General features: G+C 39.0%; 1 protein-coding gene across 1 annotated transcript in view; it reads right to left on the bottom strand.

The window, feature by feature from the left end:
* Pafah1b1 (platelet activating factor acetylhydrolase 1b regulatory subunit 1) overlaps positions 1 to 22421 on the bottom strand; it is a 48854-nt gene that overhangs the window by 15608 nt on the left and 10825 nt on the right. The window contains 4 exon segments of the mRNA XM_050128609.1: positions 683 to 889; positions 1829 to 1903; positions 2144 to 2228; positions 10791 to 11007. Of these exon segments, the coding sequence (XP_049984566.1) occupies positions 683 to 889; positions 1829 to 1903; positions 2144 to 2228; positions 10791 to 10822 (399 nt within the window). The 5' untranslated portion in view covers positions 10823 to 11007.

Below are 22421 nucleotides of genomic sequence, written 5' to 3'. Positions count from 1 at the left end.
TTTATTTATTAACGTTAATATAATTAAGATTTCTGTCTTCCCCGCCACCACCTCCCACATCCCTCCCCCTCCCCCAATCAACTCCCCCTCTCATCAGCCCGAAGAGCAGAAGAACAGAAGAGCAGACCGGGTTCCCTGCCCTGTGGGGAGTCCAAGGACCTCCCACCTCCTTCCAGGTCTAGTAAGGTGAGCATCCAAACAGCCTAGGCTCCCACAAAGCCAGTACGTGCAGTAGGATCAAAACCCATTGCCATTGTTCTTGACTTCTCAGCAGTCCTCATTGTCCGCTATGTTCAGTGAGTCCGGTTTTATCCCATGCTTTTTCAGACCCAATCCAGCTGGCATTGGTGAGTTCCCGAAAGCTTTTCTTTCACCTAATTTACCTCAAGTCGGCCTTTAAGAAAAGGCTTGCCTTTAATCCTGCAACTGGGAGGCAGAGACCTCTGTGAGTTCAAGGCCAGCCTGGTCAGGTAAGAGCTAGTTCCAAGACAGACACCAAAACAACACAGAGAAACCCCGTCTCAAAAGACAAAAATAAACAAAACCCCACAGAATTTCCCTTACCTGGGTGTGGTGACCCAAGGCTGCGGGCTATCTGTGAGTTCAAGGCCAGTATGATAGCCAAAACTGTTTCTCAAAACAAAACAAAAAACCCATAAAGGAACAAACAAAAAGAACTTGCCTTAATTGTAGCATCTTCTGAAGCAGAGACCATAACACTGAACACAGGATGGAAAATAACTCGAGTGACTGGACTCCTATGACCACTCAACGCATATTTCTCGGGTGGACGGGGAATCCATTCTTTTGGGTCTCGTTTCTGACCAAGAGGACCACCCGACGTAAATTCTTCTTTTGCTTCATTTAGTTTTGATTCTAATTCCATAACCTTGGTGAGGGAACATGAAGTTAAATAAAAATGCAATCTATAACATATTTGAGTTTTATTTACTTTTAGGTAGTTTCTCACTAGGAAGCTTAAGGTAGCCCAGAACTTAAAATTTTCCTTTCTCAGCTCCTAAGCGCTGGGGTTACTATGCCCAGCCTGAACTATTTCAAAGACAGTTTTTATTTATATTTATTAACAGAGTAGATCAACGTATTTGCCTTGCTCCCTTTATACCTATCATTTTTAGTGTTTTTTTCCCCTACACCAGTTTATTATTTATGTTTAAAGATAGTAATACTCGGGGGCTGAAGAGATGGCTCAGAGGTTAAGAGCATTGCCTGCTATTCATAAGGTCCTGAGTTTAATTCCCAGCAACCACATGGTGGCTCACAATAATCTGTAATGGGGTCTGTTGCCCTCTTCTGGCCTGCAGGCATACACACAGACAGAATACTGCATACATAATAAATAAATATTAAAAAAAAAGATAGTAATACAACAAAAGCTAACATTTACTGAGCTAGGCACTGATAACTTGTCAATGACTTTAATATAGCTGGGCTTGTATTATCTAACTTTTAATGTGAAGAATATATATTTTAGAAATGGAATAGTATGTTACTTATCTTTCAGGCATCCAAACAAAACAAAACACCTCAGAGGTAAAAATGGTACATGTGAGACCACATGACCACATTTAGTACTCTTTTTCCAGAGCACAAATGATTTCTCATTCAATTTCTCAGTCAGGACAATGCAGATTCAACCAACGCATTACTATAGGTTGTATGACCTTAAAATGAAAGTTTTAATGAAACAAAGGGAATGTATTTTTTAAAGCTCAGATATGAGTATCAACAGACTAATAATTCATGGTAATGTTTTCAGAAAATTTGTAATAGCACACTGACCACAACAAACTAAAGAAGATTTAGTTACCTTTTTTTGTAATCTAATAACAGATGTCCATTTTTTTTCCAAAAGACCAGCATACTTTTTATCTAATTCTTCATTCTAGGAGAAAAAGCAAGATCTTTAAAAAAAAAAAAAAAGGCTTAACCATGACATCTAAGTCTAAACATTAAATATCTTATCATACAAAAAAGAAAATTAAGTTCAATGCTAAGTAGATCTTAAGAAAAAAATGGCAAGAGTTGAATAGCTGAATTGACCTAACTACTGCAAACTTAAGTAAAATGCACCCATTAACTATACTATGAATAATTAGAAGACTGTTCAAAAGGTCAAGCATACCATATCTAATTCAGCTTCCTTTTTAAAAACAGAATATGCCTCTTCTTAGCCATTTGAACGAAGATAATCTGCTATAGCTCGATTTCTGAAAGAAAATAAATTCAAATGAGTCCTAAATTCGCTTCTATTTGAGGAAATACACTTATAAAATCTTGGGTTTTTGTTGTTGTTTGTTTCTTGAGACAGGGTTTCCCTGTTAGCCTTGGCTGTCCTCATTATGTAGACCAGGCCAGCCTCAAACTCACAAAGATCCACTTGCCTCTCTCAAGTGCTGGGATTAAAGGCTTGTGCCACGACTACCTGGCTATTAAAAAATCTATTAAAAAGAATACTTCCAGCCGGGTGGTGGTGGCGCACGCCTTTAATCCCAGCACTTGGGAGGCAGAGGAAGGCAGATCTCTGTGAGTTTGAGACCAGCCTGGTCTACAAGAGCTAGTTCCAGGACAGGCTCCAAAAACCACAGAGAAACCCTGTCTCGAAAAAAAAAAAAAAAACTTCCTTCTGAATTATACACATCTTTCTGGGGGAAAAATGGATCACCTCCAAAGGTTCTGAATCATGAGCCACGGTCACAATTAATCTGTATTATTTTTGGACATTTCTGTTTTTGCCCCCCCTCCCCCATGCTAGGGACTGAACTCAGGACACTGTGCATACTAGGTAAGTACCTCTGAGCTCCATTCCCAGACCTTGACATTTAATAAGTTTCTAACTTACTGCTTAGCTTATAAATTGTGGACATTCTACAGCTAAAGATATATTTCTATACCTAGCTATCAGTTGGCAAAATTAACCCTCAGTTTTGCTACTGTTCACATTCACCTTCTCCTAGTATTTGATATACAAAGCTCAAGCACTGGAGATTAGAACTCAGTTTCTCTGTGTATCTCTGGCTATCCTGACTTTGCTTTGTAGACCAGGCTGTCCTCATACTCAGAGATACACCTGTCTCTGCCTATCAAGTACTAGAATTAAAGGCATGTGCCACCATGCCTGGTTTAGAATGTTTTGATAAAAGTATAGTTAAGGATATGGAGAGATGGCTCAGTGGTTACAAGTGCTTTGCTGTGCAAGCATGAGGTTGTAGTTTATGTCCCCAGAACTCATGTATGAGGATGAATGTTCTGGGCAAGTCTGTGGACCTAGCAACTAAGGTGGGTGGAGGCAGGAGGCTCTCTAGGGCTTGCTGGCTTCCTAACTAACCAAAGTATTACAGCACCAGGTTCAGAACAAGACCTTGCTGTTCAAACAACAGAGTAAGAGGAGGACATGCAAAGTCTTTCTGTTTCCAGCAGACACTCATGCATACATTATAAACATACATCACAACATACACCCCCAAAAGTGTTGTAGTATTAGAAATAATTCTAAACCATTGCAATGGACTAAAACTTCACAATCTACAGTCTACTGTCTTAGAGTGAGACTAATATAGAATTATAATTCAAAGGCAGAAAAGCTGAAATGGCTTAAAATGATGTCTTTTTATGCTTCTCTTTCATTCTGTCCTGACAGAATATAGGCAAGCATCCCTGCTCTCCTACTTCAGCATTTCTCAATTATTCTGAACCTTTAGTCACAAAATCAGAGAAAAGGTTAATTTAGAATTCTTCTTTAAGACTTTAAACTAACACATATAATTAAAAAGTTAATACCAGCTGGGTGGTGCAAGCCTTTAATCCCAGCACTCAGGAGGCAGAAGCAGGTGGATCTCTGTGAGTCTGAAGTCAGCCTGGTCTACAAAATTACCCCCCCTCCACAAGTCACTACCATTGGCTTAAGCAAAAATTAAATATACACATATAGTAATAGTATCATTACATCCTGTACCCCATTTTGTTTTATGTATTCTTTTCTTTTGAAATTGGGTCTTAAAGCCAGGTGGTGATGGTGCACTCAGGAAGGAGAGGCAAGCAGATCTCTGTGAGTTCAAGGCCAGCCTTGTCTACAAGAGCTAGTTCCAGGACAGGCTCCAAAGCTACACTGAGAAACCCTGTCTCAAAAAAACAAAAAGGGTCTTTGCCTTGGCTTGTCTTGAATTTACAGAGGTATGCCTGTCTCTGCAGGCTGAATTAAAGACTTGTGCAACTATGCCTGGGTTTTGTGGGGGCTGGAGAGATGGCTCAGCGGTTAAGAAGAGCACTCCACTGCCTGCTCTTTCCAGAAGTCCTGAGTTCAAATTCCCAGCAACCACATGATGCCTCACAACCATCTCTAATAAGATCTGGTGCCCTCTTCTGGCCTGCAGGCATACAAGCAGACAAAACACTATACATAATAAATCTTTTAAAAAACAAAACAAAAAAACCAACCAAAAAAAAAAAATCAAAAACAAACAAAAAACAGGGTTTTGTGTATCCCAGGACTGTCTCAACAAGAGATAGGGTTATTATGCTGAGACTGAACTATTTGACTCAAAGACAATTTCCATACATGTATTAACAGAGAAGATGAAGAAACTTATTTCATTTTATTTTTTACTATCATCTGTCTATGTGGGGTGAGGACATGGCGGGGGTCAGATCAGGTGGATGAAAATCAAAAGACAACTTTTGGGAGCTGATTCTCAGTTCAGGGGGATCTGAACTTTCAACACTGTGGTGCAACAGGCACTGAGTCACTGAGCCATCACTCTAATTAAATATTTTCTTAAATATGTTACAGCATTCCGCTGAGTCTTAGAGAAGGGGAAGCACAGGTGTGGCAAGTTTCTGGCCTGTTTATTATATTCTAGTCCAACGTAATAGGCCCTAAGAATTATGATAAAAGGGTTATAAGGTCATTCTTCATGTCATACAATATTTAATTCAAAAAAGCAGTTCATAATTCAACTACTATTGAATGTTAAGGTGAATACAAGTCACAGGTTAGTTACTATGAAGGGCAAATGAACCTTCACTTTACTATGTTTGGAACAAACAGTTACATTTACCAGAGACCTGGGAGCAGTGCAATATTCCTTTCCACTATGTGAATATATGTCACTGTGATTGGTCTAATAAAAAGCTTATTGCCTCGTAGTTTGTAGGCCCCTATTTCTACATGGTGTGACAGCCAAGTTCTTGGGCATGGCTAGTATCCGGAGCAGTCAAGTAACTTTCCAGACAGGCTGTCGCTAACCTAAGAAAAGGTCAAGATGTTTTGCTCCTTTCTTTGTAATTTGGAGGATACCTGATAGAGATGCCGATTCAAGCCTTCGTGCTAGCTAGCATACAGAGCAGATAGGTAGATGTGGACGTGACTAAAAGCCATTCGCCTGGTTACCTAAGAGACAGAATGCTAATGTATTTACCCCTCAGTTTATGTTTTTTTGATATATAAGGCTTTTTGAAGAATAAAGCAAGAGGAATTCTTCAGCATGTGAACTCAGGATATCATGAGGGACCATGGAGACTCTCCCTCCCGATAAAGCCATGTGATTGTGTCTTTATTCCTGCGCGTCCACGCTGCTCCAGAGAGAGATAGTTTATGTTGGGGTATGGTCCAGAGAGAAATAATTTATGGTCCGGGCTAGCACCGGACCCTGACAGTAGTTAGGCAGGAAGTATAGGTGAGACAACCAAACTAAGGATGCTGGGATGAAAAAGGACAGAACCAGAGGAGTCACCAGGAAACACAGAGAGAGCAACACATGCTGGAGTCAAGTAAAGCCATAAGCCATGTGGCAATACATATATTAATAGTAATGGGTTAATTTAAGTCATAAGAGCTAGTTAGTAATAAGCCTCAGCTATCGGCCAAGCATTTATAATATTAAGCCTGTATCAGCTATTTGGGAACTGGTGGGAGAGACAGAAACTTCTGCCTATATCAGAGACTTAAAGATTCTGACACTGAATCCAGCTTCCACCTTCTAACTGCAGTAACATTCACTAAGTATATGTCATCTTGAAATTCTTTTAAATAGTCAATCAAAAAACATGATCCATTCTCATATCTCAATTATCATCACCTAATATGATGGTCAATTTTCACCATCAACTGAACAGAATTTAGAATCACCACAGAAGCACACCTTTTGGGTATATTTTTGTTTTTGGAAAGGTTTAAAGAAACAGCAAAGAACTACTATAAATGTAGGTGGGCACACCTCATGTGCTAGTGTCTTTGACTAAGCAGCAGCTGCCATTCACACCTCTCTGCTCTGTGGCTGCAGATACAATGTGACTCACTATCTCACCTTCCCGGATGCATTATGCCTCAGATTGTGAGTTAAATCCTTCCTTATACTGTTTTTAACAGGAATTTTGTCACAGCAACAAGTTAACTAATATAGTTACTTAATTCTTTTATCAACAATTACTAAAACCTGGTAGGCTTTAGTATGATCCCAGCACTCTTTTGAGTTACAGGAAGCTGGCCTCCCAAGAGACTCTACTTCAACAAAACAAAGGTTTAAATTTAAATCATAAAAATCAGTATGTTTGACACAATCAGAACTTTCAGTGAAGTGGTTTTTGTTTACTAGTTTCAGTAAAATCTAGTACTAAAAACAGCTATTGAAGACAGGAATTACCTATAATCACTAATATTTAAAACTGTCGCCGGGCGATGGTGGTACACACCATTAATCCCAGCACTCGGGAGGCAGAGGCAGGCGGATCTCTGTGAGTTCGAGACCAGCCTGGTCTACAGAGCTAGTTCCAGGACAGGCTCCAAAGCCACAGAGAAACCCTGAAAAAAAAAAACTGTCCTCAAAACAATCATACAAATAATGAAAATGTTAGAACATAAGGGAATATAGATCGGTGGTAGAATATGAGTTTAATATGCACAAACGCTCTGGGTTCAACCCCTATCACTTAAAGGAGGCACACATCCATAAATCTCAGTGCTTAGGAGGGTGAGGCAAGAAAGAGGCTTTCAAGTTCCAAGCCGCCTGGAAGTGGATACAAGAATGTTTCTGAACTACCTTAAACAAACAAACAACCCAAAAAACAAAGAAAACAAAGAGGCTGGAGGATAGTCCAGTTGGTAAAGTGCTTATAATGAAAGTATAAGGACCTGAGTTCAGCAAGGTTGTAAAAAGTTGGGAGTGGCCAAGCATGCCTGAAGACCTACAATAGCTAGTTCCAGGATAGGCTCCAAAGCTACAGAGAAACCCTGTCTCAAAAAAACAAAAACAAGAACAAAAAAATCCAAACAAAAGCAAAACAGTTAGTAGCTAGTCATTTAGTCAAATTTATAGCAACATTAGGTATGTTGTCAAGGTTAAACACATATAGACAGGTAGACAGTCTTCGAACACTTCAATGACAAACAGAATGTGGCATTTAATACGTTTAATAACCTAAAGCTTTTCAATAACAGTGAGACATGTCTGCTCCTGACACCACCCATAATGTATTTCAAAAGAAGATGATGGGCATTAAAAACCCTCTGTACAGAGCTTGCTTTATTTATGGCAAAAGTTAGTAATCTCGGCAAAGAAACTGCCCTTGCCTCAATTGCTGACAGTGTACTGTTCAAACTGGACTAACAGGATGTAAAACAGGCATCTGCCAAACTTTGCCAACCCAAAGTAGGACAGTCCTTCAAAATTCCTTGCTTTTCAGAAATGTCTGTCAGATATACTAGGTCTGCAAGCCAAAGTTGGATGCCCCAACATTACAGGAACTTTGAGTGACTGTCCAGGCAGTTAGTTCTCCCTGTCTTCAGGTAAAATTTCATCCTTCTGGAGTCTTTAAGGGAGTTAAAGACTGAACAATTAAAGTTTTCCTTAGCTATGATAATACTTAATTAGGTATAAAACTTTTGAACTCACAATGATAAGATAAATAATAGAATATTTTCTCTAAATTTGCCAAATACAAATGGACTAGATATTTTTGTTGTATATAAATTTACTATGTTAAAGTTAAAGCTTCCTTTTTTATTTAGAGAAAAAAGGGAGATATAATGTGGAATAATCCTTCTGTACACTGTGAAGATGTGTTCTCACTATTAACGAAAAGCTGACTAGCCAATAGCAATGCAGGATTTTCAGATTTTTCAGGGCAGAGAAAATGCTGGGAAGAAGGGCAGTCTCAGGAGTCACAAGCAGATGCAAAAGAAAAATGCTGTGTTAAAAGAAACTCGGTCCAGCCACATAGCAGAGGGTAGATAAGAAATATGGATTAAGGGGATTGGAGAGATGGCTCAGTGGTTAAGAGCACTGATCGTTCTTCCAGAGGTCCTCAGTTCAATTCCCAGCAACCACATGGTGGCTCACAACCACCTGTAATAAAATCTGGTGCCAAATTCTGGCCTGCAGGGACACATACAGGCAGAACAATGCATACATAATAAATCCTTTAAAAAAATATGGGTTAATTTATTTTTTTGGTGGTTTCTTTTTTATTTTATTTATTTTTCATTTATTTATTTATTTATTTATTAAAGATTTCTGTCTCTTTATGGGTTAATTTAAAACGTAAGAGTTAGCTAGTAAGAAGTCTGAGCTATCAACCAAGAATTTACAATTAATATTAAGTCTCTGTTATTTGGGAACTGGAGGGTGGGAAAGAAAAGTCTGCCTACAATCTCCCAGTGGCTCTATCATTGAAGAAAATGATACTCCCTCTTCCAATAATCAATAGCTTATCATGAAGAGGCAAGGGGACACATGGTGGTGGTGCACCCTTTAATTCTAACACTCAGGAGGCATAGGCAGTCAAATCTCTATAGGTCTGAGGCCAGCCTGGTATACAGAGTGAATTCCAAGACAGCCAGAGCTGTTACAAAGAGAAACCCTACCTTGAAATAAATAAATTAATTAACTAATTTAAAAAGGAAAAAAGGGAATTGTTATTTTTGCTCATGCACTGGAAATTAAATCTTCCAAAGAAAAGATTCTAAAAATCCAAAGAAGTCAGGGCACAGTACCATGACTATAAACTCAGCTCTCAGGAGGTTACATCAAGAGGATCATAGTACCTTTGAGGCCAGCCTGGTTCAACCCAGAAAGTCCCAAGCCAGGGTAAGCTACAGTATCAGCCTCCCTCTCAGCAAACAAACAAAAAAGTCATAGGAATCCTAAAATAAATCTAGAACACAAAACTAAATTATCTCCTTGGTATTCAACTACAAAAATTGAAATGCTGTAGATTATCACAAAATATGGAATTTTATGCCCTCATTAATGCATCTGCTTAAATGCAGTAGATACCTCATAAAATTAAATACTAAATTAACCATGAGACAATGAACTAACTAGGAGCTCATTTCTATAACATGAATCCTAGGTAAAACAAAAATTAGCGAAGCTAGGGAGATATCTCAGTAGGTAAATTGTTTGCCATTCTACTATGAGGACCTGAGTTCAGATCCCCTACACTTAGTTAAAGAGCTGGATTTGGTGGGACCTGTTTATAAGCCCAGTGCTGGGGACTCCAGCCAGCCAGTCTTGTCAAATCAGCAAGGTCATTCAGTGAGAGAAACTAATAAATTTTCTTTTGTTTTTTTTTTCTTTTAAATATTTATTTATTATGTATACAATATTCTGTGTGTGTATGCCTGCAGGCCAGAAGAGGGCACCAGACCTCATTACATCTCATTGGTCATGTGACACAAGGGACACACGCACCAATGTGTTAATTCAGATGTTAATTAAATCATTACAGATGGTTGTGAGTCACCATGTGGTAGCTGGGAATTGAACTCAGGACCTTTGGAAGAGCAGGTAATGCTCCTAACCGCTGAGCCATCTCTCCAGCCCCTTTTATTTTTTAAGACTGTCTCACTATGTAGTAACTGGCTGCCCTGGAACTCACTATGTAGACCATGTTAGGTCTCAAATTCAAAGACCCACATGTCTCTGCCTCTTAGATGCTGGATTACAGACCTACACCAACATGCCTGGCATAATTAACTTCTTTTAATGACTTAATCTTACTTTATGTGCACTGGTGTTTTGCCTAAATGTATGTCTGGATGAAAGTTTCAGATGCCCTGGAGGTGGAGTTATAGACAGTGCTGGGGCTGGAGAGATGGCTCAGAGGTTAAGAGCACTGACTGCTCTTCCAGAGGTCCTGAGTTCTCTTCCCAGCAACCACATGGTGGCCCACAACCATCTGTGATGAGATCTGGTGCCCTCTTCTGGCCTGCAGGCATACATGCAGACAGAACACTGTATACACAGTATATAAACAAATCTTTAAAAAAAAAAAAAAAAAAGAACAGCCATTGCTTTTAATCACTGAGCCACCTCTCCAGTCCCCAACCTTTTACCTTTTTTTTTTTAAATTAGAAGATCTACCTGCAGTAGCACTATTTTCCTATTGAGTATAATATGTCTACAATACTTAAAAAAAAAAAAAAGATGAAACTTACCAACTAATATTCATCTTGCTTTAAACTCAAACATGACAAAGAATTAATTCCATGCTATGAGAAGGTCCAATTTTGAAGCCAAGACAAACTATCAACACTAATATAGCACACACTGGTAAAGACACTTAGACTCCAAGACTACATTTTAATATTTTCTTCCCAACCCTGTCTCCTTTCCTCCATCCCTCCCCTTTGTGACAAGGTGTCAGCTAGCCCAAGGCTGGCCCTGAACTTCCAAAGGAGCAGAGGATGACTTTGCCTCTACACCATGTACCATTAATCATGGTAGTTTAGTCTTCTAAGAGGTTTCTAAAGAGCAGAAAACTGAGAAACTTACAGTTCATCTCGTTGTCTCTGGGACAGCACCATTTTGGCTGCAATATCAAACTTATTTGATATAGTGGTATGTCCCTCCAGAAAAATCGAAAGTTTTGTGATCCCTGGATTTCAATTAAATATGCCACTAAGTGGCAGCCACAGAGAGGAAAATGATTCTTTATCAAGTGAATCGAATCAGCAACCAGGAAATAGTCAACAAGTAACGTTCATTCCACCTAAAAAGAGAAAAAGGAAAAAATAAAATTATTTCCCTCATTTAAAATTTGTATTATTTCTAAATTATTATAGAACATCATGTAAATTATATTAACATGCATGTTAGATGCTAGTCAACCTATAGTTTAAAGAAGAAAAAAAAAATCAGTCAATGCAAAAATAAATTCCTATCTCAAACAACGATAAACTACTATGTAGACTAGGCAGGCATCCTTTTGACCCTACAAGTGTGCTATAATTTCTGACCCAGGTATGTACCCCCAAACCCAGCTAAAATGATGTAAAATTGTACCTTTGTTGCCGATTTTGAGTTAGGGTCTAATTAAGTAGCCCTTATTGGCTAAGACTTTTTGTAATCATCCTGTTTCAGTTTCTAGTGCTAGCTTTGTGACATGTACCACCATACTAGCAACACAGCATTGTTTTCGAGTGTAACATATTTACCTATTAAACTTCAATCATTAATATATAACTACTCTAGAAAACTCCAACTCTGCTTAAAAGTAAATTATTACTATTATTTTACAAGTCAGGAATTCACCATGTAGCCCTCAAACTCAGCAATCCTCCTACAGAGGATGGAGCGTAAAACCAACTCAGGTCTTTACAGCCTAGGGTCAAGAGGAATCACAGATGTGTTTTTCAAAAAAATTACAGAACAGTGAATGGGCCTAAACAAAATATACAACAATGAGATAAATAGCTCAGTGGTTACTTTGCTGGCATGTCTAACAACCTAAACCCCTGGGAGCCACTAGGTGGAGAGAATCAATTTCTGCAAGTTTTCTTTAAAAAAAAAAAAAGATTATTTATTATGTATAGTGTTCTGCCTGCACATATGTCTGCAGGCCAGAAGAGGGTACCAGATCTCATTATAGATGGTTGTGAGCCACCATATGGTTGTTGGGAATTGAACTCAGGACCTTTGGGAGATCAGTCAGTGCTCTTAACCTCTGAGCCATCTCTCTAGCCATCTGCAAGTTTTCTTATCTCCAAATCTGAGTATGCATAAGTCCTCAATCAATCAATTTAATTAAAAAATAAGATTAGATCTGGAGTTAAACCTAGCTTGCACAAGGTTACGGATTCAATAGCCAGAAGGGGAAAGAAGAGGGTAAGTATAGCATGTGTAGGCTGAGTGACAATGAGAATGGAGTGTCTGTATATGAGACAATGTGTGAGTACAGAGTGCATCTATTTAACTGACTGACTATGTAGGTGAGTATGGAGTGTCTGTATGTGTGAGTATACAAAAAAGCATGGGGTTTTGTGGAAGGCAGATTGACTGCAACTAAGGCTGAGAAAAAGCAATTAAGTCAGTAAAGGTATATCACAGAAATCAAAGAAGTACTTTTGAGGAGAGGTAATTTATAGCACCCGAAGTTATCAAATATGAAAGGATAAACTGGCTGCATTCAGAATGCAGTTCATTGATAACCTTGATGAGAAACATACCAGAAACGATATCAATTATTAATTTTTTTTGAAACAGTAGGTATTATGTTACAAGCCCAGGCTAGCCTGGAATTCAAGGGAATCCTCCTGCCTCCGTCTACCAGGTACTGGATTACAAGAATGAATTACCATGCCTGGCTAGAAAACAATGTTTAAATGGGCAAAGAGATGGAGTAGAGATGATACCATAAAACAAAACTTTTACAGATAAATATAAACATTTGTTTTCTCTGCCAGATCAGATATTTAAATGCTGATTAAAAAAAAAAGACAGGATGTACAATTATACCTATGTAAGTGTTTTATATTAGTGTAAGTGAAAGAATACTGCAATAATCAATCTGATTAAGCCTCTGATTCCAATTATCAATTTGCAGTAAGATGAGGGCATAAGAACAAAAGCAGCAAAATCTAAAATGTGAAAAGCCTTAGACAATGAAAGAAAAGAGACAGAAAAGGAACCTGTGGATGGTGAATCCAACAGGATTCATGCAGTTAAGACAAAAAAATATTACCACGAGCTCAAGTCAAATCCTGGCTCAACTATACATTCAAGCCAGCCTGGGTAGTCTCAGATCCATTGAGACATCTCAAATATAAATTAAATTAACGGGGCCATGCTAGAGCACAACTTTAATCCCAGCAGTTGGGAGGCAGATACAGGACTATCTCTGTTGAGTTCAAGGCAAGCCTGGTCTACAAAGCTAGTTTCAGGATAGCCAGGACTGTTACAGAGAAATTCTGTCTTGAAAAAACAAAGAAACCAAGTAAGTGACATTCACTGGCTTTAATTTATGAAACATGTTTAGATTTAGATCCAAAAAAACTATAAAATAAAGATATGAGCAAACACTTGGAGAAATCTGAATACTGATCAGGCAGCTGAAAGAATTACAAAATTCATTACATTATTCTCTTAGTTTTGTTTATTTCCCATATAAAGTCTTTAGAAAGTAGAAGCTGGGACTGGGGATGTAGCTCAGTGACAGATGACTTACTTAGTGCGCACAAACACACATATTAAGTTCTTACCCACACATTAAGTTCTAATAAATATATCAGGAAGCGTAGAGGGAAAGGAAATAAAGGGAATGAGATTTGGGTGCAATAAAAAATAGTTTACCTTACAAATGATCAAGCTTTAGAATATAACTCCAAAACAAAGAACACATTACTATTTACTACCAATACATGTACAGGTATATTCCTAAGCCTGCCATTTCATCCAACTACCTTCACACAGACTTGGGACAGATGTAGTACAGTTGGTAGAGTGCTTTCCTGAAGGCATGAAACCCCAGGAAAGTTCTATCCCAACATGGCATAAAGTGGTACAAACCTGCAATTCCAACATTAGATGGGTAGAAGAGGACATTAAGGTCATCTGTATATACCTAACAGTTAAGTTCAAGGCCTATCCAAGTGTCCCCTTTTCCAAACAATACCAAAGAAATCTGAAGAACATATTTAAATATAAATTATAGATTTCTGTTCTAAAATGAACCTAACAAAATTCTGAATATAAAACAAGGTACAACTCAGGAATGGCTTGATGATCTTCATATAAAAAAGTTTAAAAACCGAGGCTAGAGAGATGGCTTAAATGTTAAGAACACTGGCTGTTCTTCCAGAGGACCCAGATTCAATTTCCAGAACCCACATGGAAGCTCACAACTGTCTATGTAACTCCAGCTCCAAGGGATCCAATACCCTTATACATAGACATACATGTGGGCAAAACACTAACTAGAGCACATAAAAAAGTAAATGAATTATTTTAAAAAATATTTTTAATATTTATTTATTTATTATGTATACAATATTCTGTCTGTGTGTATGCCTGCAGGCCAGAAGAGGGCACCAGACCCCATTACAGATGGTTGTGAGCCACCATGTGGTTGCTGGGAATTGAACTCAGGACCTTTGGAAGAGCAGGCAATGCTCTTAACCACTGAGCCATCTCTCCAGCCCCCTTAAAAAATATTTTTAAATAAACATTTAATCAAAACAGATTTCCTTTTTCTCTTTTTCTCCTTCCTAACCCCACTCCCCTCAAACAAGGTCCCACTAAGTAGTTCTGACTGTCCTGAAACTCATTCATTGTAGATTAAGCTGGCCTCAAACTCACAAAAGATCTGTCTAACCCTCAGCCTTCCAAATATGGTGGAACTAAAGACTTGAGCCATCATGCCCACTTCATTTTTCAATATGCTACAAATCAGGTAAAATTTACCAAACAGTATTAGGAAAATAGGGCTCAAGAACATATCAGGAAAGAAGGCATGTAATAACCCCAACCAGTCAGATATGGTGGTATGTGCCTTTAATCCTGGCAGGTAAAAGTAGGCAGATCTCTGAGTTTGTGGCCTTGTCTACAGAGTTTTCCAGGACAGGTGGGCTACATAGAAAAGACTCAGTCTCAACAAAACCAAACAAATAATTCAAAAACAAGGGAGCCAATGAAATTGTTTGCTGAGTGGGAATGCTTGCCTCCAAACCTGACAGTCTAGGTTCAATCCTTCGGACCCACATGATAAAGATTGGCCTTCAAGACTGTCCTCTGACCTACACTTGAGCTAAAACAAACACACACACAATACAGAGAGAGAAAGAGAGAGAGAGATTAAAAAGAAATTGTCAAGCCTGCTGAAAGAATATACATTTTTAATGAGTGATGCCTTAAGCCTATTATTATTTGGTAATTTTTATCTAGTATTGCACCAACCTCACCTATCTTTGTTATTGCTTGTTAAGAGCAGGCATCAGAGAATTGTGGGCTTCTAAGTTAAAATGCTGACAATTTATTAAAAGCTTTCAATTATTTAATATTTTAAAAACGTAAGGATCAGCCTAGGTTGGTGAGGCACACCTTTAATCCCAGCACTCAGGAGGCAAGCAGGTAGATCTCTGTGACTTCAAGACCAGTCTGGTCTACAAAGAGAGGGCTACACAAAGTCAGGACTACAGAGAGAAAAATCCCTGTCTTGGGAGGAAAAAAAAAAAAAGTATAGGTTCTCATCTTAGTCACATACAACAGTGATATTAAATCACTATTCATAGACGGGAGGTGGTGGCGCACACCTTTACTCGCAGCACTCAGGAGGCAGAGGCATATGGATCTCTGTGAGTCTGAAGCCAGCCTAGTCTACAAGAGCTAGTTCCAGGACAGTCTGGCTGTTACACAGAGAAACCCTGTCTTGAAAACACCTTCCCCGCAAAATCAAATCACTATTCATTAAAAAAAAAAATTTTGAGGCCAGCCTGGGATATATGAAACCTTGCCAGAAAAAAAGAGAGAGAGCGAGAGAAAGCGAGAGAGAGCGAGAGAGCGAGAGAGCGAGAGCGAGAGCGAGAGCGAGAGCGAGAGCGAGAGCGAGAGCGAGAGCGAGAGCGAGAGAGAGAGAGAGAGAGAGAGAGAGAGAGAGAGAGAGAGAGAGAGAGAGAGAGAGAGAGAGAGAGAGAGAGAGAGAGAGAGAGAGGGGAAGAGAAAAAAACTTTAGTAATATTTAATAAAACATTCATGTGCCAAGCAGTGGTAGGGAACACCTTTAATCATAGCACTCCGGAGGCAGAAGCAGGTGGAGGCAGAAGCAGGTGGATCTCTTTCAGGTCAGCCTCGTCTATAGATCAAGTTCTAGGGCTACTCAGAGAAACCTTGTCTTGAAAAATAACAAATGAATGAATGAATGAATGAATGAATGAATGGAAAAGCCATTCACGGAAGGGGTTGGAGAGATGGCTCAGAGGTTAAAAATTCATCTTGTTGGGCTGGAGAGATGGCTCAGAGGTTAAGAGCATTGCCTGCTCGTCCAAAGGTCCTGAGTTCAATTCCCAGCAACCACATGGTGGCTCACAACCATCTGTAATGAGGTCTGGTGCCCTCTTCTGGACTTCAGGCATACACACAGACAGAATATTGTATACATAATAAATAAAAATATTTAAAAAAAAAAGAATCCATCTTGTTCTTTCAGGGGATTCCAGCTTGGTTCCCATCACTCATGCCTGTGATTCTAGCTCAGGAAATCTGAAGGCCTCTTTTGCCCTCCACAGATGAGCAACGGCACACAACTGGCATACATTTACACAAACACATATACACATAAATCAGTGCAGTTCTCTAGCTAGAGAAGAATGTTTTCAAACTGATGCATTATGATGACTGTTTAGGAAATAATAAACCATATTAAAGCAAGAAAAGGGTCTGGAAGTCAGTGATGACAGGCCTTGGACTAGGACGGAACCTAGATATCCTATCCTTTCTTAGCCTGAGATTAAAGGCATGCACCTCTAAGCCCAGCTTTACTTATATGGTAAAAATGTAAAGTTGCTGAAGCTTTGTCTAATTTTCCATGATGATCTGAAAAAAGATAATGCAAAGTATGTAATTTTAAATATAGTTTAAATATTGCTTAGCTATACAAGGCCAAGAGAGACATATTTACAAACTTACTCTGACCTGAAAGTGACCAGCATGCAACCTCTGGTTGGTTAAGTAACTGGATAAACTGAGGTTGTTTCTATGGTCAAGAAAATGGGGTGGGGGTGGAGGGAGTTCAGGGACATGTGATCTAAAATTGATGCCAAAAATGTTATTCTTTATTAAATACAAATCATGGAAATTGTTAAGAAAAAAATTACTAATTAATTTAAGATGAACTGCATGCTAAACAAACTATCTCATCTGCAAATATTTTATACATATTCACAGCAGTACTCTAATAGTGCATGTTAGAAACAGTTTAAGTCTTATTTCTGAAATCTACCTAGAAAACACTTTACTAGAGGAAAATACTAAGTTGAAAAATATATGGTACAAGATTCACAGAAAGCCTAAAAATCTACGCAGTATCACTCACATTGTTTATTGATAGGCACATGTATACAAGTATAAAAACCGAGCCAGTGAGATGGCTCAGCAAGCAGGTAAAAGGCACTCATCACCAATCTTGACAATCTGAGCTCTAATTCCAAGACCCACAGGGCGGAAGGAAGAAACAACTCCAAATGTACGAATGCACCCACTCTGTTTTGTTTTTGTTTTCTAAAGGCATATACAGCCAGGTGGGGTAGCACATGTCTTTAATCCTAGCACTCAGGAGGCAGAGGCCAGCCTGGTCTACATAGTGAGATTCTGTCTCAAACAAACAAAAAAGGAATATATACAAGTGAGAGGAATACTCCTGGAAAGAAACATGGCATGCAGAAAAGGCACAAAAGGGATATAAACTGTAACCTCAATACCATTTCTTTTCTTTTTTTCTTTCCATCCATCCATCCATTCATTTATTTTGAGACAGGATTTCTCTGTGTAACAGCCCCAACTGTCCTTGAACTCAAAGGGATCCACCTGCCTCCACCCCTCGAGTGCTGGGACAAAGGCATGCTTCCCCACCCCACAGTTATTTTTTTAAAGCTTCGAGAGTAAAGCATTTTGTTATATTACTGTAAGTACTTTTTATTTAACATATAATAAAAAACAAAATGGTGCTATAGAGATGCTGCAGAGACCCAAAATTGGCTCCTAACATGCACATTTGCACATTGTATGGCTCACAGACAACTGTCTTCAGCTCCAGAGGATTGGCCTCTGTGGCAACTGCATTCATATGTACAAATTCAAACACACAATTTAAAAACATAAAACTTAGTTGGGTGAGGTAGCACACACTTTTAACTCCGGCACTCAGGAGGCAGAGGCAGGCAGATCTCTAAATTAGATGCCAGCCTGGTCTACTGGTCTACATAGTGAGTTCCAGGACAGCCAGGGCTATTTAGAGACACCCTACCTCAATAATAATAATTATTATTATTAATTGCATTCCAAAGCAGTAAAAGTTTTAAGAATATTTTTGGCTGTGCATAGGTCCTGTTAGAGTCAGACTGAGTTAGTCCTATGAGGGGGGTAGGGTGTTTCAAGACAGGGTACCACCACTGCCCAGAAGGCACCACCATTTCTGACCAGTTCTGATATCTTGCTGCATAGAATTTTGGAGTCAAGCAGTCATGGTTTAAATATCATTTGGGGGCCAAAAGGTAAAAGCTCAGTGGTAGAATATGTGCCTCATATGAGTCCCTAATTTCTCACCACTGGAAGCAAAATAAATCATCTTGGTCATTCATAAACTGAGCCTGAGTAAATTATCAAACTTCCTAATGGCTATTTTGCTCATCTCTTTAAGGTTAGTATGACCCAAATGACTTGAACACTCACGACAAGGTTTAATGAAAAGAATTATATACCGGGGATCTAACCCAGGATTTCCCTCATATGGCTTAGAAAGAGTGAAGTGGGGCAATAACAGGAATTTCATTTTTACCTACAAAAGCAACATAAGAGACTGTCCAAGCACAGAGAAAAAAATCAGTTTGAACATCACAAGATAGTAGAAAAAAACAGGTAAATTATTCTTCACTTTATCTTAAAAATGTTTTCTTTATTGCTACTCTAATAACAATGAATAGTTACTAAGTACTTACTATATGCTAGGTGTCATCCCTGGGCTATTTAAATGCACTGACTCATCTGATACATGAGGTGAAACATTTTATACAAGCTATTTAAAAAAGAGGCATCATGAATTCAAAGAAAAAGTATCTTTCAGGTAACATTGGAAAGGCTGCCTGGAAAAGGACAATCTGCTATTTAGGCTTAAATGATTCTGAGGGCCGGGAGGTAGTAGTGCATGCCTTTAGTCCCAGCAGCATTCAAGAGGCAGAGGCAGGCGATCTCTGTGAGTTCGAGGACAGCCTAGTCTACAGAGTGAGTTCTAGGACAGGCTCCAAAGCTATAAAGAGAAACTTGAGAAATTCAGTTTTGAAAAGCAAACAAAAAAAAGTTCAGAAGTAAAAGCTAGTTCCAGGACCACTAAAGCTGTTACACAGAGACACTGTCATGGAGGTGGAGGTAGGGGTAGAAGAATAAGTAATTGAAGCTGGCGGTGGTGGCCCAGGCCTTTAATCCCAGGACTCAGAAAGCAGAGACAGGAGGATCTCTTGAGTTTGAGGCCAGCCTAGTTCCAGGAAAAACCCTGTCTCTAAAAAACAAACAAAACAACAGCAACAAAAGAATAAGCAATTGGAGCTTAGAGCAGACACTGGATAAGATCATTAGATAGTGGAACAGCAACATAGAGTAAACTCCTTACATGTAATGTATGCTGGTAAAGTTTGGGAGAGGAGATTGTGGATAGGCTGGAAAATTACACAAGCCAAATTGATATCATTTAAATGTTCTGTATAGCTAGTAGGCAAACTGGAAGTCATTAAACAAGTTCAAGCAATGGTTAGCATTCTGATTACCTGTGTATTACAGTTTATATGGGTGGCAACAAAGATGATCGATTGCAGTGTGGAGGTCACATTTTTTCAGGAAAGAATTACTGCTTGAAATAGTAACAATGAAGACTGTTGACTGGAGAAAGGATCAGGAAGTAGAATTGCAAATCTTAGTTCAGAAGAAAGAGAAAAAATGCAGATAGTCTATAGCTTGAGTGAGGAAGTGGAATTGAGAAACAATATACAGAATAAGAGGAATCGTTTAAGATGGTAAATCTGCTAAATTTTCCTAAACAGCATCCAATTTTCATTTTCTTTTAAAATTTTATTTTGGGTATGTGAATGTTTTGCTTGCATTTTTATCTGTGTACCATGTTTGTGCCTGGTACTAGAGGGGGCCAAGAGAGGATGTTGGATTTCTGGAACTGGAGTTTGAGAAGTAGTGGTTTGCTGGTCCTCTGGATAAATAGCCAGTGGTCCTAACAAGTATCTCTCCAGCCTTTTTTGTTTAAATTAATTAATTTTATTTTCTTAAGGCAGGACAGGCCTGAAAAATTGGATTCAAACTCAAACCCACCTTCACTGAGGGCTGGGAATATGTTGTAATATCATAACCTGTTCTCAAGTCACCTTTTTGCTAAACTTATTCCCCCCCCACCCCTTTTTGTTTTTAAAGACAGGGTCTCAACATAATCCTGGAAATTCTGGAATTCACTATGTAACTCATGCTAGTCTTGAAACATCTGCCTGCCTCTGTCTCCCAAGTGCTGGGATTACAGAGGTGTACCACCACACCAAGCTCTACCTTATATGCTTGTTTACTGGTTTTTCGAGACAGAGTTTCTTTGTAACTTAGGAGCCTACCTGGAACTAGCTCTTATAGACCAGGCTAGCCTCAAACTCACAGAGATCCTCCTGCCTCTACCTCCCAAGTGCTGGGATTAAAGGTGTGCACCACCACCACTCAGCCCAAGTTCTACTTTTTATTGTCTTTCATTAGCTATAGATATGGGAATGTAAAAATCTTCATGGCAAAATTTGGTGAATAGATGTTAGTTTAGTATTAAATGGTATTCTTTACTTTTTGAAAAGTCATTTTCCTTTTTATGATCATTTTTCTATCCTGTGTATGTTTGTGTACATGTTTTCTTGTGCACAAATTGGTGCTAATGCATGTGTGAACATGTAGGCCAGAGGCTGATGTATCTTCCTCAATTGCTTTCCTCCTTTTTTATTTGTTGTTTTGTTTTTGAGAACAGGGTCTCTTTGTTTAGCTGTGGTTGTCCTGGAACTCGCTCTGTAGACCAGGCTGGCATCAAACTTACAGAAATTCACCTGCCCCTGTCTTCTGAGCACTGGGATTAAAGGTGCGTGCCACCACTGCCCAGCTTTCTACCTTTTAAGAAAATATATTTGATGATTTCATTTAAGTGTATGTCATTGTCATTTCCACACTCCACTATTATCCTTTCTCAAGCCCTATCCTTTTTATTTTTGCCAGCCACGTCTCCTGTAGTTTAGCCTTAGGAAGCTGATGTATGTTCTTGTTACTTCCAGACCTCATGGTAGTGTTTGTACTCTTTTACTCAAACTCATAGAGATCGCCTGCCTCTGCCTCCCAAGTACTGGAATTAAAGGCGTGCACCACCACCACCCAGCCCAATTGCTATTTCTTAAAAGAGACATTTCAAAATGAAAAGAGAATCTCAAAATTCATTTTTCAAATATAATCCAAGAGGTGCTGCAATTAGCCTAACAAACATATCACACACAAAGTTTCTAACAAGACGCAGATATAAAAACATTATGTAAACACTAAATTTCCTATTTAATCATTTATTAAGAATCTAAAGAATGCCAAAGCTACAAAAAGAAACTAAACCCTTGGGTTGGGAGAGTCGGTGGAGGAAGAATCTAAAAGGGCGGAGTAACCGTCTGTTTCCAGCATTTGGAAGGCAGAGACAAGATAATCTCTGTGAGTTCCAGTATAGGACTCCAAGTCAAAAGAACTTGTTGCTCTTGAACAGGACCCCAGACTGGGCTCCGGTGCTCACATGGTAATTCACAATTACCTGTAACTCCAGTTCTAAGGAAGTCTACCTCTTTTGACTTCTGAGGGCTCCTACACACATATGTTATAAAAACAAATGTTCAGGTTTAGTCAAAATACTTTTTTTTAAAAAACTGAAGTACTAAATCTTATTTGGGGCCATCTATAATGGTATATACTTTTTTTTGTTTTGTTTTGTTTTTCGAGACAGGATTTCTCTGTGGTTTTGGAGCCTGTCCTAGAACTAGCTCCTGTAGACCAGGCTGGCCTTAACTCACAGAGATCTGCCTGCCTCTGCCTCCCCAGTGCTGGGATTAAAGGCATGCGCCACCACCACCCGGCTTAATGGTATATACTTTAATTCTAGCTTTAGTGCAGGAGTTGCAGGCTAAGACCAGACCACAATTCAAGATCGATCTCTCTGAGCTCCAGGCCAAGCAGAGATACCTAGTAAAAACCTGCCTTAACACCTGCCCACAATAAAACAGCAAGATCCTGATATTAAAAAAAAAAAAAAAGGAGGGGGCTGGAGAGATGGCTCAGTGGTTAAGAGCATTGCCTGCTCTTCCAAAGGTCCTGAGTTCAATTCCCAGCAACCACATGGTGGCTCACAACCATCTGTAATGAGGT

This window comes from Alexandromys fortis, unplaced genomic scaffold, assembly GCF_014885135.2.
Source record: "Alexandromys fortis isolate MF-2015 unplaced genomic scaffold, M_Fortis_MF-2015_v1.1 scaffold_80, whole genome shotgun sequence".
NCBI lineage: Eukaryota > Metazoa > Chordata > Mammalia > Rodentia > Cricetidae > Alexandromys > Alexandromys fortis.
The sequence above is the reverse complement of the archived record's forward strand: the minus strand, read 5'-3'. Positions and strand labels throughout refer to the sequence as shown.